The 18,078-nt window shown below is 36.7% G+C and overlaps 2 protein-coding genes across 3 annotated transcripts; one reads left to right on the top strand and one right to left on the bottom strand.

The window, feature by feature from the left end:
• Positions 1–2,968: 2,968 nt before the first annotated feature.
• LOC103133056 (microfibril-associated glycoprotein 4-like) lies at positions 2,969–4,794 on the bottom strand. Its single transcript, XM_016667718.1, has 4 exons — positions 4,664–4,794; positions 4,392–4,488; positions 4,147–4,314; positions 2,969–3,232 (listed from the first exon to the last, which is right to left on the bottom strand). Exons 1-4 carry the CDS (start codon positions 4,688–4,690, stop codon positions 2,979–2,981), a joined length of 546 nt encoding a protein of 181 aa, XP_016523204.1. The 5' UTR covers positions 4,691–4,794; the 3' UTR covers positions 2,969–2,978.
• A 5,832-nt stretch (positions 4,795–10,626) lies between these two features.
• Positions 10,627–14,437, top strand: LOC103133053 (stonustoxin subunit alpha-like). 2 transcript variants are annotated; one of them, XM_007544815.2, is made up of 4 exons: positions 10,627–10,761; positions 10,917–11,016; positions 11,475–12,956; positions 13,207–14,437. In XM_007544815.2, the coding sequence occupies exons 1-4, from the start codon at positions 10,642–10,644 to the stop codon at positions 13,722–13,724; spliced, it is 2,220 nt and encodes a 739-aa protein (XP_007544877.2). In that variant the 5' UTR covers positions 10,627–10,641; the 3' UTR covers positions 13,725–14,437. The 2 variants fall into 2 exon arrangements, with proteins under 2 accessions (XP_007544877.2, XP_007544878.1); XM_007544816.2 differs by having other exon boundaries at positions 10,691–10,772.
• Positions 14,438–18,078: the final 3,641 nt, after the last annotated feature.

Genomic DNA, 18,078 nt, shown 5'->3' with positions numbered 1-18,078 from the left:
GGTCAAGAGAATTTATATTTTTTGATAAACATCAGCTCTGGGAAATTTGTTGTCATTTTTGAAGAACCATTATTTTTATTTCTATTTTTAGGTTTAAAAAAAATGTTTGCAAAATTTTTTATATATTTTCATCTGAAATATCAACCTTTCTCCTTTCTCCAATAAATTTACAGTGAATATTATTTTTCCTTACAAAAGGTTTTGAGTTCCCTTGCAATAAATTTGCAGATGTACCCTGGTCTACTTTGTAATGACGATGTAAAACTGCATGCGGTCACACCCAAAGATCCTTAGTGAACATGTGTTAGTACTCTGCACTGATCTAGTTTTAATAAATGTTCCACCAGCAGAGGGCAGAGTACATTCATCGTTCTGATTTGACTGCAGGAAAACTGTTTTTATCTTACTTTCTTTTCCATGTTTACTGTTTCTGTTAAATGTCTCTGTATGCTAAACTTCACAATCTGATCATATTTTGTAGAGGTAATAGCTGACTGACTCATGCCTCTTCATTCTCTCTCAGTTTGTCAAAAATTAGTGGATGGCAGGTTGAACATTAAATCAATCTGTTTCTTTACATCATTTAGAAAACGATGTAGATGGAGCTTTAGTTTTGTTTTTCTTTTTTGTGGTTTTATTCATAGCTGTAAAAAAAATTAAATCTAAACATTATGTTAAGCAAAAGTGATTTAGTAATCCAGTAAGAAAAACTGAATCAGACAACAACCTGTTTATGTCTCTACATTTAATGTTGATTGTGTGTGTGTGTGTGTGTGTGTGTGTGTGTGTGTGTGTGTGTGTGTGTGTGTGTGTGTGATATTATAGGTTCTTTCTATATCAATGCCTTTTTAAAAAAAAATTATTTTAAGTTTTATTCCTTAAACAAAATGAAGCCACTCAGAAAATGTTCTGGTGGACAATTTGAACCTGCTAAGTATCTTTGTCTTTAGCTGAATTTCTTTTTTAATTCAGAGCAACAACATGGGCGCCAACATGATATTGTTGATGTTTTTACTCGAAGCCTCTTCTGCTTTGGCTTTGTGTAATACTGCAACCTACTGGAAACAACTAATAAAGCTGTGTCCTGATTTGAACTCTGTGAAGTTCCAGATAATTTGCTTCTGGTTTCATAAAGCAGTCAGGTTTGAACCAGGCTTTAATGCTTTATTTTTATGAGAAAGCAACAAAAGGCTACAAAACATGTCAATACAATTTGGTGATGAATTCAAGTGTCACAAAGCAATAACATGTTTATTTGAGACAGTTTCAATCCTCTCTAACCCAAAATGAAAACTTTTGAGGTGTATTTTTGTGCTCTTTCAATCAGTTTTACATATTATTTCATATTCATCACATACAAGGAATACATATGGGTTGGAGATCATTTTAATTATTAACTAAACATTTTTCAAGCCCATTTATTTAGGTTAGCAGTGTTTTGGTCAGGCAGCGACACAGCCACCTAATCTTCACAAACGTTGTGTTTGGATTTGGCTGAAATGTAAAACGGTTTGGTCAACTTCAGTAGAGTTTAAATGTGCAACACACAACCTGATATTAGCATTATGAGACTGATTGACTGACTGTGATTAATTCAGCATATTAGACATTTTCTCCTGAATATAACAGAGATGTCATTCTCCAGCAGCAATGAGGAGAAACATGATCTCAGCTGAAACCATGCAACTTCTTATATTTTCACATAAAAGGCGGCTCTTTCCTGTCGTTAAGCATTTTCACCATCACAAATGTTCACTCTCAACGAATTAATTTTCATTCTTTGTTGTGTTCAATGAGACTATATTTCATTTTAACCCATAAAAAAAACAAAAAAAAAAACAACAGAAAATAGAAGCGTAAAATTGTTCTTCTTAAGTTAGCTTCAGAGTTTAAATAACTTTTAACCTTCACTGGAATTTGTGACGATTTCAGTTAATTAAAAAGTATGCGACACAGAGCTAGCACAGCAGATAAAAATATTTTTTAATTGACCAATAGCACATTTTAAGGAAGTCAAGCAATGTATTGTTGGGTAACTTCCACAACAACAGATAACAGAAAAAGAAAAGAAATAAACTATAAAAAACTGAAAAGCCAAGGACAATAGGGCGTATTTTAACTGTTTCAATTGATTGAAATTAGGAAGTTGTGATTCAGCTCTTCAAGAATAAAAAGACTAGAAAGTGAAAGGAAATGTTCTGATAATATAAACAAACTTAATTTAGAATAGTGGAAGATGATTTCAGCTACGAATTTATATTGAAATTAATTTCTGACTGAAGGCCAGCACATCATGGCCTTCAGTAACAACATAACATAAGCTCGTATTTAATTTGACAAAATATAATTACTTTAGACTTTCATCACAAGGAGTCATAATTTCCTTTGTAGTATATCACCTCCTTTGCACAATTCAGGGTGAATATGCCAGATGTGAAATTGTCAGGACTTAAAGATCTCTAAATAATTTTTATGACGGTAAAATGATGATGCTGCTATTGCAAAAGAGTTTACCCAATAAAAATAACCCACAGATTTTGAGATAAGAGCCACAGAAAGAAATCTTAATATGAAAAACAGGAGATGGTCGCAGATATAATAAAACCCATGAACAATGTGATGCACTGCTTGTTAGGATTTAAGTTTTCTGATTATTTTGGGGTTTTTTCTGTTTATTGTGATCCTGTACCCTGTGAGTCTCTGTGTTGTCCTGTCTCCTCCCTAATTGTTTCCCAGGTGTGTCTAGTTCCCCTAATTACTCCCTGTGTATTTAAGCCCACCTGTTGTCTCTGTCCTTCCTTAGATCCTTGTCAGTTGTCTTCGTATGTCTGTAGTCAGTAGTTCTCAGTTGAACTGGTTAGTCCTGAGCCACATTCATTATCAAATTCATCATCTTCATCACAACCTGGGTCATCAGCGTTCTCTCTCAACACCACAAACCACAACTCATGACACTGCTAAACATTTATGCTGCCATTTTACTGAACAGGGCGAATCTTATAGCTGATGGCTTTCAATGAATAGTCGTAGCCTTTCCATGTGGACCAATCCACTCCAACAGCGTAGATGGTACCATCAGCCCCCCAGCGGTAAACCCCATTGGGATTGTTCACATAACAAGCTTGGTACCAAAACCCCCCCAGGTGTTTTCTAGCACAATTTGCTTCAGAACTGTCCTGATCTTTGTCAAAGGTGGAAAATTTGAATCCATTATGATAACTTAGAGAGTCTCCTGCAGAAAAAACAGAGATGAAATTAGCTCACAGAAACATTTCAGTTTAAATATTATACAGAAATAACTTAAGTCTTTGCCTTCACCCTCTAGTTTTATGTCTTAAAGTAAAACTAAATGCAACCAACTGCCTTCAGAAATCAATTATTGGAGTCAATTCTATTAGTAATTGAATGTAATTTAGTACCTTTACCATTTAATATCAGTATAAGGGGCCTCAGAGATGTGATAGTGAACATAGTGAGCAAAACACACACAGAAAAAAAAAAACATCATAAAGACCAAGGAGTGTGGCAGACAGGTAACAGAAAAAGCTAAGGTGAAGTTTAATTGAGGAGCTTCAGAGAAGAGAATCTGTCTACACAAATTTTGCCTTTCAGGAAGAGTAGCAAAGAGAATACCTTTACTGAAATAAAGCCATAAAAAGTCTTGTTTTTAGCTTGCCACAAGCCATCAAACAGACACAGCAAACATTTATTTATTTATTGCTCGACATCCAAAACATCTTATTCAGAGGCACATCGTCCTAAAAAAACCACCAACACGAAATGTGCTTTTGGCAGCATCAGAACAGAGGTTCACCTTCCAGCAGGAAAACAACCCTGGGCCGAATTAAACCAAGACATGTTGATGTGTTACGATGGTCCAGTTAAAATCCAGTTCAAAACTTGAAAATCTATGTCTTCTGATGATCTCCATAATGAGCTATTTTTGAAAAGAGGGATATTTAAACAACTCAGTCTGTAGACTTACAAAGTGAAAGGTAGTTCTGCAAAGTAGATGGAAACCAAACTTTTTAGATTTTTATATGTGAACAACATGTAAATCATGTACAATTATGGATAATTATGCACAATTATTTTGCGATTATCAGAGAAGAGATAAATGAGCCTGTGTCTCTAACACATACTCACCTGCACCTCCGTCACTAAATCCAGAAACATGCAGAGTATATCCATAAGATTCTGGCCCAACAGAGAACGAGGAGTAACGAGCGTACGCCTTATTTCCTTCAAAATCCTCCATGTCAACCAGCAGCTCATACTTTTTCCTGAGACTTAAGTGGAAGAGCCTTTCCAGACCTAAAAAAACCCCCCAATATTTTAATAGTTTATTAGTTCTTCTTAAACTTCACGGCTGTTTCAGTTTCAGGTCTCACCAAGCCAGTACTCTCCAGCAGCAATCCCAAAGCCCTCCTTGTAGTAATTCCAAGGCCTGTAGAAGTTCACGGAGCCATCCATCCTCCTCTGGAACACCTAAAAAAAACCCCACACAAACCATAACACAACTGAAAATTCTGTTCTTGAATCTAATATTGAACTGAGAATGATTGTTCTGCATTGAACGAAGCTCAATGCAGAACAACTAGTCATATCAGTGAAGATCAATCTGTCTGAAGATGACAGGAAACTGAAGAGTTCAGACACTCACTGTCCACCGTCCTCCCAAAGAGCCCATGTCACAGAACACCTGCAGAGACACAAACAGGAAGGTGCTCAAGCCTGCAGCTCTATTGAACCGATAGAAAGCAAAGCCTAAGATTCACTTCAGCTCATTGCTTTAAAGAACAATGTGAAAATCAAAGATATGACAGTAACGTTCCTTCCTATGGTCCCTTGTTCCTTGGGTTACTGATGCATTAAATATTCCAGTATAGATTGTGAAATCCATAACTCATTAAACAATAGATTTGATCCAATAGTAATACAAGAACCTCGTTAGGACATAAGACAAAGATACACCTTTTTCCAGCTGTGATTTACACAGCTATTATGTCTAGGTTTAAGCAACCTAAACTTAAACTTCAAATCAACAATTGTGATTTAGGATTTTTTGGGTTGTGATAGGAGAGGTAATTCTGTTCTGTGTCTTTTTTTGTACATTTTATTCTATTAAAACAGTCTAAAGTTGTGAAATATTTAAATGTCTTCTAATATTCCTTTTACTCTACCTGAACAGCCGAAGTGGCCCCAATAGGATAGATAGTGTAAACTCCGCTGGGTTTTCTGTTATCATGGTTATAGATGTCGCTGCAGTCCAGAGGAAGGACAAGAGGCGCACAGCTGACCCATAGAGGAATCAGGAAGAGCAGGAGAGCTGACAGCAGCTGCAGAAGAAAAAATGCCAACCTTTATTAGAAATGTTATGTAAGCACTTATGAGATATATATATATTTTTTTTTCTTTTCATTAAATGTATATAAGATATAGACTCACTTGTGAGAGGTGGGTAAAAACTTCAAGTCATTAGATTCCAATGATCTAAGTGTTTTGTCACCATAACAACTTATTGTAGATATTCTTCAATCGACACAAGATCAAAATTATCCGTACATTAACATCTGCTGTGGCTAAGTACCTTTTAGTTTCAAAGAAGTGATACTTTTTTTTATGTGGCCACCAACAACTTCTGGTATTTTTACAACTGAATTTTTGACCACTTTTCTTGAATTGGCTCAGTTCAATTGGTTATTTTATTGATATAAACATCAATATTGAAAAAAGCCCCACTAGTTTCTTTGCAGTAAATTAAATAAAAACATGCTATGTGATCCTTTAAGTAGGATCACATAGTAGTTTCAATATACCTTAACTACATCATAACCAATGCAACCCTACGAGAGCTGTAGACTCACCTTCATGTTCCTGGTTGTGCTGCAGGAATACTAGGGATGAAAACTGTCAGGAACTGTCAGGAAATGTTCCTCCGAGTTCTGCTACAGCAATCTGATGTCAGTCTCTGGTTTCTCAGCAACCTTTATAACCAACAGACCAATAAATGGTCGACATCGCATACCCAAAAACACCTTAGACTTTGTGACATTGTATTCATGAAAATGTGGGTTAGTGGAACAATGTCTGATTAACATTTAACTAGTGATCAGATAAAGCACACTTTATCCATATTTTAATTGGCTGACAAATGAGTCAAAGAGCAGGTGATATTTTCTGCACAAATTTAAGAGTAAGTGTTGCAAGTCAGCTATCATTTAAATTCAAACGTCTAAAATATATCTGCGGCAGAGACTCTATTGCTAAAACATTTTCATAAACCTTAAAAAAAAAAAAATCAAACAGACCAAATAATATGCCTACATGGAAAGGAAGCAAAAAAAGAGAAGGAAGCAACGTAGCAATCAAAAATGTTTGTAACAATTAGCCAAAAGTGGAGTTAAAAATTAATCTAAGATAACAAAAGCTAGATTGTGTATGAGGTTGTTGTGTTTTTACAGTTCTCCAGGATTGTTTCAGAGTGTACTCTCTGGAAGATAACAAGATCTAAGTACCAGATCTATCACCCTATAGCGTCAATGACGACTGGTTCAGATGTTCAATAAACAAAAATATTAGTAAAGTTATAAGATGAGATACAACGATGAGTATTAAGGACCCAAGAGGGAACACTGATCTGATGAATGAAGAATGTTTCTTTTTATCCCTTTTTACTTGATCTCAATGGGAGCCTTTGTCTACATCTGTGTTCATTTTCACACGAAGCTGCTGCTGTGAAACAATCTGTCTCTGTGTGAGAGGAATCTTCACAGACAAGTCAAAACTCTTCCGAAATATCTGATGACAAGATGTGTTCATTGTTCTTTGTACAAGTGGAGGCGTATGATGGTAGGTCACTCCCTGAGGAAATCTGAGGAAAAAAAAACATGCAACCCTCTGCCCAGCCAACACACACACCCACTTTGAAACACAACTGAATGAGAATAAGCTGCTGATTTATGAGAGCAACCAGTCCAAACTCCTATTGAACATTGATGCCAGAATCTATTTGCAGTATCGACACAGTGGACACACAGTATCTACATTTGTTTTAGAACACAAATGCTATATTTCTGTCTTCTGACTGAAGACCAGTAAAAGAAAAAAAAAGAAAAGAAAAAGCTTTACCATTAAATTAATAATACAAGATACTTCTGTTTTTAAATGTTTCTAAAACCCTTTCTGGGGTAATCTGAGGACATGAACCTTTAGTTGTTGAACATCAAGCCGTGGAAAAATACATCTATGAATCCATCGCCACCGGCAACATCCACCACTCATCTTCCCCGCTGGTGGCGGGCTTCTTCTTCGTAAATAAGAAGGACAGCTCAAAAACTGACCTAACAAATAAAACATGAGAGAAACCTAAATAGTGGCTTATCAGACCACCACTGACATACAAGAGGTGAATAACTAAGAAACTAACATAAAAAAAATCCAAACAACTGCTAGCCAAACCAATACTAATAAGTACTTTTTAAATTAAACAAATACTATTGGACAGCACTGGCTGCCAAAAACAGAAGAAAAACTAAAAAAATAAAAAATAAAAAATAAAATAATTTCCGCTCCCTTTGGCAACAAATGGTACAACCCCCTCAGGTAATGCTAACCATTTAAGGAGAACAAAGCAGCTCCTCTGTGTGGCGCTCCAGCAGCAGCTCCAAAGGAGCCTGGCAACTCAAGTCAAGAAGAAATTAATCTGTTCCATAATAAAAAAATTTTAGCAAACTGACAAATAAAGTTAACTAAATGTGTGCACTGGAAATAGTTAGCTAAGGAGTCAAGCTAATAAAAATAATATTGAAAATTGAAAATCTAAATGGCCCAAACTAATTTTAAGAATGAACAGAAAACATTCAACATCTCTGGTGTGTAACATCAAGAACAGCTGTCACAATCAAACTGCGCCACGTTAGAATATGTGAAACTTTGGTGTTTAGAACCTTTTTACCAAATCCAGCAAAGCGCCTTGATCCTCGCCGCTTGCTGTTGCTCCTTGTGGTCTTGTGCAAATATTTTCACTTTTGTGGATCATTATGACCAGGATTCACTTAACGTAAAAACTAGTTACAATTCTGGTTCAGATTTTTTTTTTTTTTTTTTCCTTTTCAGGCTGTTTGGAAACTTCATGTGCTTGTGAAATCCTGAGGAAAAAAATGTATGTTATCTAATTCTGAAATATGTCGTTGGTATCAGTGGTCTTTGAAAGGAAATGCATCTTGGTCAGCAAATACTTTCAGTTTCTTTCCTTAACAGTCATTCACCGCTGACTGTTAAAGAAAGCAAATTACTGACCAGCAGTGAGGTTTTCCTCATATATGGTGGGAAATAAGAAAGTGGAGTAACATAACATAGGCAGTAAATTCATTTATTATTAACAAGCATTCATAGATTACTCATTTTTACCATGTTTTATGATATGTTATCAAAAACGGGAGGAGACATGCATAGACTTTTCTTGCTGTGCGCCTTACTGGAATTCATGAGACCTTAGTGTTATTTGGGCAAAGCAACAAGTCAAACACAATCCTGAATATCCGGCACCAAAATAAATTCTAATACAAGTTAAAGAGACTGGTCTCATTTTATCTGGATAACAGCAGCTATTCCTATAGCTATATAAGAAATAATGGATTGCTTTCCAAGAGGATCATTAAAATTGTTTACTGCAAAACTCTAACCTTAGAACGTCAAGGAGGTAGATTTTATTGCAGACTCATAATCCAAGTCTTATAAAAGAACAATAAATAATATTAATAATAAAGAGTAGATAAAAATACATTTAGGAGGCAGTAATATAAATATGTCCAATAGAAACATTTACTGAACTACATTTAACTTTTGGCAACAATAGACTTATTTTTAGTTAGTTCTGTTTTACTGCAGTAAGAGTTTGGCTTAAAGCCCAGAACCTAACACCTCATTATCTTGAAAGTCAGAGTTATGTCCGATGAGCCTCGAGATTCTGTCTAAACTATATCACCAAAATTATCTTAATCCTAGCGATTGAACTGCACATATAAACAAAGAAACCAAACAATATTGAGGATCTATTCAGACATGCCAACTGATACAAATATCAGGAATGAACCTGTAAATTTATATTAAATCCTAGAATAGCAGACAAAAATCGATTTAAAAAAGTATACAAAACACAGTTTGATTATATCATTAATTAGAGAAAACAGCTGTTCAAGAGAATAGTACATAAGTTTGTCAAAAAAAAAAAAGTTGGACTCTAACAAGACGTTTAGCTACATTTTGTCATTCAACCACAGGTTGGATGTCCTTAAAAGAATGTCTGCTACGTTGATAACAGTCTAATATTTTGTGGAAAAACCAGATCTAATACAGAGAGGTGCTTTCATCCCACTTTGGACAGGGTGTTCTTCAAGCAATCTGGACGAATATATTAATCCTGCAAAATACTAACAATTCAATCTCAGGACCATGATGGAGAGACACGGTAGTTTTCTGTACTCTTACACCAATCAACCCGTTGAGACGGTGCAAACAGCCATAATAAAATAATTTGATGTCCAAGATGTTGTGCAGGAAAGTGTTTCCTGAAATAGTCACAGACAGAGACCATCAGCCAAAGAGCAACTTTATGGAGTGAAGAGACAAGAAAGGATCACCATCAATCAGAATTTGGTCCACAAACTTAATGCTGGAAATATTAACTCTGCATAAATGTGACTTAGAATAAACTCATAGCTGAAATTGCTTTGGTGAAGGAAGAAGCCTTAGTCAGTGAGAGACTTTGATTAAGGCATATAGCCTTTGTCTGTATGTTCATTTTCACATGAAGCTGCTGCTGTGGAACAATCTGTCTCTGTGTGAGAGGAATTTTCACAGACAAGTCAAGACTCTTGAATACCTGATGGTAAGATGTGTTCATCATTCTTTATGTAAGCAGGGCTGTACAATGTTGGATTACTCCCTGAGTAAATCTTAAGAAAAAACGCAACCTTCTGCCCAGTCAAGACATGCACACTTTGAAACACCACAGGGTGAAAATAATCTGCTGATTTGTGAGAGCAACAAGTCCAAACTCCTGCTGAACATTGATGCCAGAATGAATTCCTGTATATATTGTCTAGGAAAAGCATGTTTCAGTTTTCCTGGGAATCAAATGCTATTCTCCTGTCTCCTGACAGGATCATTAAAACAAACTTTCACAGTTAAATTCGCCAAACCTTCAGTTTTTAATGTTTTTTTTAAACACTTGCTAAGCTAATCTCAGGGCACTGAGCAGATCGACCTTTAGCTTTCCCAGCTGTGTTGAAGTCAGAACGCAGTTTATCAGACCAGAAGTGTTGGGAGAAAATACATTTGCCCTGAGACCGATTCACCTAGTTAAACTCTAACTGAATGTCACAAAAGCTGAATAAAATGAAAGAGTTTATAATCCAGAAGCAATGCTTACACATTCTGAAAACATACATATACAAAAAGTTGTGAATATCTATACAAAGGAGTTCTACACAAAGTTCAAGATGTAAAAAAAAAAAACAACCCCTGAAAATAAACGTTAGGTCAAACAAATTAAGAAAGTTAGTATATTCCATTAACTTCCATTTGTATCACTAGGCACGTCTGAATAGATCCTCAATAATGCTTTGAGAGTTCTACATGGGATACGTGGGTGTTCCAGATACTTCGGTGGGAGGAGCTATAAGATATAAGATCACACCCCAAGTCAAGAACTCAGACAAGTCAAAAAAGCTTCAACACAACTTAACTGAACAACTCGTCTTCATCAGGTAGCGAAACCCTCATGTTTCTGAAGAGCTGCAGAAGTTGCAATTAAGCTTGTCATCATTTTATCCAACAACATAATAGATTTATTTCACAGTTCTGGCATTGTTTCTGTTTTTACCACCTGATGTTTCTGTCTGTCCTCGTAGATCAGAGACATGTCTTCAAACCAGGTGGAGATTGCTGCCCTCGGCCGGCCTTTTGCCTTGGGAATGCTGTATGATGCTCGCAAAGATCAGCTGATAACGGGTGAGAACAAACCTGCTCATTTCTGCAGTTTGTTTGGACTCAAACAAACTCAAACAGCAGATAGCTGTGGTTTGAAACTGTGGTTCCCAATTCTGGACCTCAAGGTCCACTGTCCTGAATGTTTTAGCCGTTTCTCTGCTTTGCTACAAAGACATTTGCTGAACTGCAAACAGCTGAATCAGGTGCGTTGAAGCAATGAAAGGCACAGAGGTCAAATAATGCATCAGGAAGAGTAAAAAAAAAAAACATACGTATTATAAATCGTCTTTATTTAGAACTTATTGAATGTGAGGGTGACTTTGTCCATGTTGATGAAAAGTTCTTGTGACAAGTGTTAAGTTGCCTGATGTTTCACAAACATATTGGAGATTGGGAAGCTGGAGTACCTGGAGAACCAACAGAGAGAAAACTCCATGCAAAACCTAATCTAATCTAATGTGTTTTTGTGGATTTTACAGGTTTCTCGCTTTGCAACAAAGAAACAATCAAGAAGAACACTTCTACTAAGGCTCAGAACAGCAGTTCTTATCACGTTACTGCATCCGACACCCTTGAATCCAAGTCTTCTCTGCTGGATGTGAATGTGTCGCTTAAAGCCAGTATCCTAGGTGGTCTGATTGAGGTTGGAGGATCTGCCAGTTATCTGAATGATAAGAAAAAATTTAAGAACCAGAGCAGAATCACGCTTCAGTACAAAGCCACAACTACATATGAACATCTGTCTCTGTCTCACATTGAAAAGAAGGAACTGGATGCTAAAAGTTTTAATCCAAATCTCAGTGCGACACATGTAGCGACAGGCATACTCTACGGAGCAAATGCCTTTTTTGTGTTTGACAGTGAGAAGTTAGATTCAAGCAGTCTTCAGAAGATCGGGACCAGCGCAGAACTTGCAATTAACAAGATTCCAGGCTTTAGTTTTGAGGCGAAAGTTAAAGTAGAGCTCACTGATGAAGAAAAAGCTGCAACTAATAAGTTCTCCTGCAAATTCTACGGAGACCTAATTCTTGACAAGAACCCTGCAACCTTTCAAGATGCAGTCAAGACGTACTCCAGGCTGCCAGAGCTCCTTGGAAAAAATGGAGAGAATTCAGTTCCTATTAAAGTCTGGCTGACTCCTCTGAAGGATCTGGAACCATCTGCATCAGAGCTGATGGGAGACTTTTCTGTTGGTTTGGTCAGAAAAGCAACCGACACTCTGGAAAGTATCAGAGAAATGGAAATGAGATGCAATGAGGCTCTGGATGAGAAAGTGGTGGAATGTTTTCCAGAGCTTTATAAAAAGTTTAAGCGCTTCCATGATCTCTGTAATGACTACACAACAATGCTCAGACAGACCATGCAGAAGAAGATTCCCCTGATTCGTGAAGGTAAAGAAGATGAAAAGTCTGTAGAGAAACTCCTTGATGACCACAAAAAGTCTCCATTCAGTGAGGAATACTTAGATAAGTGGTTAGATAATGGAGAGAGAGAAATCAACATTATCAAATCATGTGCAGACATTATGGAGGGAATCAAGACGGTCCCAGATGAGTCTGACTTGGACAGAGAAGCTCTGGCTGCAGGTGTAGAAAATGCCCTCTGCTTTGTTTTCACCTCTGTGGAAACTGATGACCCCTTCACTGAGCAGATGACCAAATATTTGAGCAGAGATAAGGCAGCAGCCCCACCCAGTGTGACTGCACCCACTAAGGATCACTGGTTCTTCTCCAATGAGATTGTAACCAACATGAGGAAAAACGCCAAAGAGTTCTACACCATTGCCAAATACCTGAAAAGCAGCAGTAAATTTCGTTTCCTTGTAGCAGTTCTTCCAAATAAGAAATTCAAAGGAGCAACCATCTACCAATACATGGACGGCATTCTGAAAACAGACGACTTCTCAAAACCTGTTATTACTGATGTCACAGCCAACTTAGATCGAAGAAATCTCTTATACTGTAAGTACATTATTTTCATGACACTGTTTAAATATGTGATTTTAATTTGGGCCAAGATTTTGTGAATGAGACATTACTTTTAGGAAAAGCATTCATATTCTTCTAAAACAAAAGATGTGTTTAAATTAAGCTAATGCCATCTCGCATTATTTATTGCAGAGGTACATTTATATTTACATAATAACCTGTTCTAAAATGAACTAAAAATATCTAATCAGACTTTAACAAACTGTCTTCCTATGTCAATCAGACTACTGTGATCTTACCTTGGACCCAAACACAGCCACTGACTCTCTCCAACTTTCCGAGGGAAACAAGAAGGCAACGCTGACTACGCAGATCCCTCAGGATGGCTCTGTTCCTTATGTTCTGTGCACAGCAGGCCTGACCGGTCGTCATTACTTTGAGGTCACATGGAGCTCAGCTAGCGCCACATACGCTGGCGTAGTTCTTGCATGCATTGGTGGAAAACCTGGAAAGCAAACATCATTTGAGCATTATCACAAATATTATGCTTTGCGTTGTCTGTGCGGAATGTACATGGCAGACCAAAGCCAAACCATGAGCTATAATGTTAATCCTCCAGAAGGATGCAACAGGTTTGGGGTGTTTCTGGACTATCCTGGTGGTACTGTGTCTTTCTTTGCTGTATGGGGAAAAATTCTGCATCACCTGCACACCTTTAAATACAACTTCACTGAACCAGTTTACCCAGGTCTTTACATAATATTTAAAGATAACTATGCGGCCTTCTGCCCACCTGAATAAACTGATCATCAGATGTTGGTGACGGACTTGGTTTGGTCAAGATTTGTTGTGAAGCTCAAAGTAAAGCAAATTAAAAACATGAGATGTTTAGCCTGCTGTAGTGTTTTATCTCATTATCTAAATCTACCAGGTAGTCAAATCTTAGGGCGCTATTTTTGGATATAGAAGCGATAGATGTTTTGTTGAGTAAAGCTTATGTGGAGCTTGAGAATTTTTCATTCAGTTTTGTGTTGAGGTTAGCACATGTCTTTTTGTGTTTATCAGTTTTGTGTTTTTGTTATATATTATGTAAAACATTGAGCTACAAGTAAATGATTGAATAATCAAACTGGTGAGTAAGATAAAACCACAGTTCATGTTCTTCTGACATTTAATGCTGGATTTTTCGATATTTTGGCTTAGTTTTGTATTTTAAGAAAATGTGCTGCATGCTGTCTTTTAAGCAGCTCATCTGAAATAGAAACTGGATGTTTGGTTGTATATAACCAAAGGTATACTGACGATGTTTCATGTCATTTCTTATTTTATTTCTTACGTTTTGTCATTCCTTAAAGAAATGTAATGGAACTTTTCCCACTCAGGAAAAGGTTCTGGTGGACGTTTTGATGTTAATCAAGTCATTCTTTGTTTTAAAACCATAATGTGGGCTCTCCAGCTTTGACTGTGTGTAATGCTGCACCCTGGTGGAAATAATCAATAAAGCTTGATCCTGAGTTGAACTGATTGAACTGATTATTTGCACCTTGTTAAATAATTCGGTAAAGTTGGAATTATATTCCAGTGCTGTGAAATTATCCAATACTACATTCAGTTTTACCGTTTTGTCAAATTTTAACATTTCCTTATAGAAAAGTGACAAAACATTGCAAACCAATTACTGACGATTTGGTGTCAAAATAATTCATGTTAATTTGAGGGTTTTATCTTCAGCTTAAGATCTTTTATGGCTTTGGCTGATTCGTTTCTCTCTAAATTCTCCATGAAAAAAAACAAAGGAAACATAACTTTGCCAAAAATAAAAAGAGATTTACTTTGAAAGTGTATTCACTGTGCAAAGATGGTAAAAGGTCTAATCTCTCCTTTAGCCTTAGACACCCAGAGTCGTTTCTCTGGACAGGCTCTTTTCTTAGGTTTGGAAATAGGAAATTCTGAACAGAGTAGTCACATTCTACCACAATCTTAATGGCAACAAAAATATATTTTTTTGATATTATAAAACATAAAAAACAATCATAGTCTCAGCAACAGATGGATCTGTTGTCTGTAATCTGTAATTGGAACAGATGTAATTTTATTCTAATTGGACTTGTGATTAGATTAGTTTTAGCCTTGGTTTTGTAAAAACCGAATACAGTGGATCAAAATGAGGTGAGAGACCAACAAGGAGCCCAAGTAAGCAGGTGAGAGAAGCACATCAGAGTAAGACTATGTAGGCAATGGATGAGTTTCCCCAAAACACATAAAAAAATATAGAAAACAAGATTGTTTTCCATACAAAAAAATCTTGTATGGAAGATATTTTCCTTCATATCTTCCATACAAGTGAAGATAGAAGTGAAAAAAAAAAAAAACAAGTGAAAAAAAAACTAACCATGTTGTGAAGATGCACCAAGTTCAACAAGAACCTGTTCCTGTAAAGATGTTTCTGTCACTGAAAACATTTTTCCACATTCCTAATCACAGTAGCATGAAGGAGCTGATAGAACAAGATGCTGCTTGGTGAAAGGAATCTTTTTTCAAATGACTTGAGGACAGAGTGCGTACATTTTTCTCTATGTGAAGACTGACAGTCTCAAATGAGGCTGATTGTAAAACTCAGCAAATTCGTGTTGAACTCGTTAGATCAAAAGAGTGCAAGAGTTTGTTTATATTAGTCTTTATTGCAGCATGAAGCAGCTGCTGTGAAAAAAAGATTCTTCTTGGAGTTAGGATATTTTCCCCTAGACAAGTCTTAACTCCTGCCAAGTACCTGACGGCAGAACATGCCCATTGTTCTTTGTATAAGGACTTAATGTTTACCCTCTGGGACCAAATATTTCATACCTCTGTGAAAAGAAACTGCTGGTCCATGAAAACAAAATAAATGGTAATCGCAAAAAACATGTCCGCCTTTGCATATATCTACACAAATCAAACCTAAAACATACAACATGCGTCCTTTGGAAAACTTGTGAGAACATGTTTTTTTTTTTAAAGCTTTCCAAATGCCTTCTTGGTAAAAGGTCAGTGACTTTTTTCTTGAGTTTCTTTGATTCATCTGAATTCTCGAATAGCCATAAATCAGAGGTCCCATATCCTGTTCCTGACAGACTTATTGAATCCACTAAGATATTTCAACTTTGACTGCTTGTGTCAAAAATTTAAGTTTGGGTTCTCAGTTCGATACCTTTGCATATTGTTTGGTAGTATCTGAAAAAATCTTGGGATAGTGAACTAATTTTGTGTAATTGTCTTCTGCTTTTCTGGATTCACGATTTGTTTAGAGTACACAAACCCAGAGTTTTACAACAGGGTAAATTTGTTAGAGTTGCTTCTTTAGAACTTCTAGTTTCTTAAGAACTGATTCTACTGAGCAGATAGAATCACACATAGCATGTGGTCTATTTGACTACAACTTCATACCAAAGGAAGACATTCAAACACACAAACTATTTAATTTTGCTTGTCCACAGAGGCACCAGCTCTGGGTAGGTCACATTGTTAAAGTAGAGCTCTGTTAAATTAGGTCTCCTGCAAATTCTACGGAGACCTAATTCTTGACAAGAACCCTGCAACCTATCAAGATGCAGTCAAGACGTACTCCAGGCTTCCAGAGCTCCTTGGAAAAAATGGAGAGAATTCAGTTCCTATTAAAAGTCTGGCTGACTCCTCTGAAGGATCTGGAACCATCTGCATCAGAGCTGATGGGAGACTTTTCTGTTGGTTTGGTAAGACCAGCTAAATGGGGAGAGACAGATTTGGTAAGATGCGTTTATGCCTTCGAATTTCAGTTAAAAGAGAAATCTCAGCGTTTTAAACAAGCTGGGGGCCCAACAAACCAATGGAAAAAAGCTTTGCTGCAGATCCAAATGTAATCCTAGATTGGTCGTATGGTACACGACCAATCCTGGCAAAAGTGAAGCAATCTGAATCCTTGGTAATTATTTAAGAAAACGTGCTAAGGAGGTAACATAAGCAAGTAAGCACACAATCTGACCCACTTATATGTTATTTCTTAGAACAGGAATTAGTGTTTATTAAATTATAAGCATTATATAATAAACACAAATTTTACATTTGTCCGTAAATTTCATTATGTAAATTCTAAAATATAACAGCAAGCAGTTGAGATATAAATAACATTCTGTTTGTGTTAGTCCGATCCAGCGCCACAGACAGAGTTACGACACTCTTTGAACTCCGACGTGGTCACGTGGTTCATGCAGCTCGTGGACGAAGGATACACATTTTGAAGTAAATTACCCACAATCTCTCAAAAAGGCTAAACATGTTCTAATTGAAATATTTCCGTAACTGGAATTACCACAAAAATGAAAATATGATCAACTTAAAAAATGTAAGCTGCAATGGATGTTCCATCCATCCATCCATCCATTTTCTTTACACCCTTGTCCCTCAGTGGGGTCGGGAGGGTTGCTGGTGCCTATCTCCAGCCAACGCTGAATTGGACAGACTTGAATGAACCCGTCATGCTTAGCAATGAGCTAGCTGCAGTTACAACTTGCAAGAAAACATAATTAACGAAAACTGGCGACATAAATGATCACTATTGATAAATTGTGGTACAGAGCAGTAAGCTAACGCTTCTCAATAGCGAGAAAATGTTATATTTTCATGAACTTACCGGAGAAACACTTCTGAAACACCGAGAACGAACTACGTTCAATGGCGGAAATGCTGTGGTTCGGAACTATTTGGAGCTCCATGACCTCACACGAGTGCCGCATCCCATTCATTTATGGAAGTCTATTAGAGTGTCTGAACTCTCCTATTCAGACTAACTTCAACAATGCTACTACCAAGAATTATTCCTTTAGATGAGACTAATTTTGCTCATTGTTTGAACTTCTTCGCCCACAGTCTGCTGCTCCTCTGAGGTGGTTATGTTTTATTTGGCTGCCGCCTGCTGGTAATCTTGCCACAGTGCAGCCTGGAGTAATTAACAGAAGCAAATGATGCAATGGCTCCTCAAACTGGTCATAATGTTGATTGTGCGTGAGGGATTTGGTTCAATGTTGTGTTCAGGGCATTTAGTTTTGTAGTTTTTGTTGTAGGTTACAATTTGGGTTTACTTTGACGTCTATTTCAATTTTACCTAGAACTGAGAAACTTTTGCTGATTAAATTCTTGGAAT

The sequence above is a fragment of the Poecilia formosa genome, unplaced genomic scaffold (assembly GCF_000485575.1).
Source record: "Poecilia formosa unplaced genomic scaffold, Poecilia_formosa-5.1.2 Scaffold2217, whole genome shotgun sequence".
Taxonomy (NCBI): domain Eukaryota; kingdom Metazoa; phylum Chordata; class Actinopteri; order Cyprinodontiformes; family Poeciliidae; genus Poecilia; species Poecilia formosa.
The sequence above is the reverse complement of the archived record's forward strand: the minus strand, read 5'-3'. Positions and strand labels throughout refer to the sequence as shown.

Bases quoted from the DNA above. Each gene is read 5' to 3' on its own strand.
- LOC103133056 (XM_016667718.1), bottom strand. From the start codon at position 4,690: ATGGGCTCTTTGGGAGGACGGTGGACA. The intron at 4,489-4,663 runs GTGAGTGTCTGA...GGTTTTTTTTAG, and splicing joins CTTTGGGAGGACGGTGGACA to GTGTTCCAGAGGAGGATGGA. The intron at 4,315-4,391 runs GTGAGACCTGAA...GGGTTTTTTTAG, and splicing joins TGCTGGAGAGTACTGGCTTG to GTCTGGAAAGGCTCTTCCAC.
- LOC103133053 (XM_007544815.2), top strand. From the start codon at position 10,642: ATGGGATACGTGGGTGTTCCAGATACTTCGGTGGGAGGAGCTATAAGA. The intron at 10,762-10,916 runs GTCTTCATCAGG...CTGTCCTCGTAG, and splicing joins ACAACTTAACTGAACAACTC to ATCAGAGACATGTCTTCAAA. The intron at 11,017-11,474 runs GTGAGAACAAAC...TGGATTTTACAG, and splicing joins CAAAGATCAGCTGATAACGG to GTTTCTCGCTTTGCAACAAA.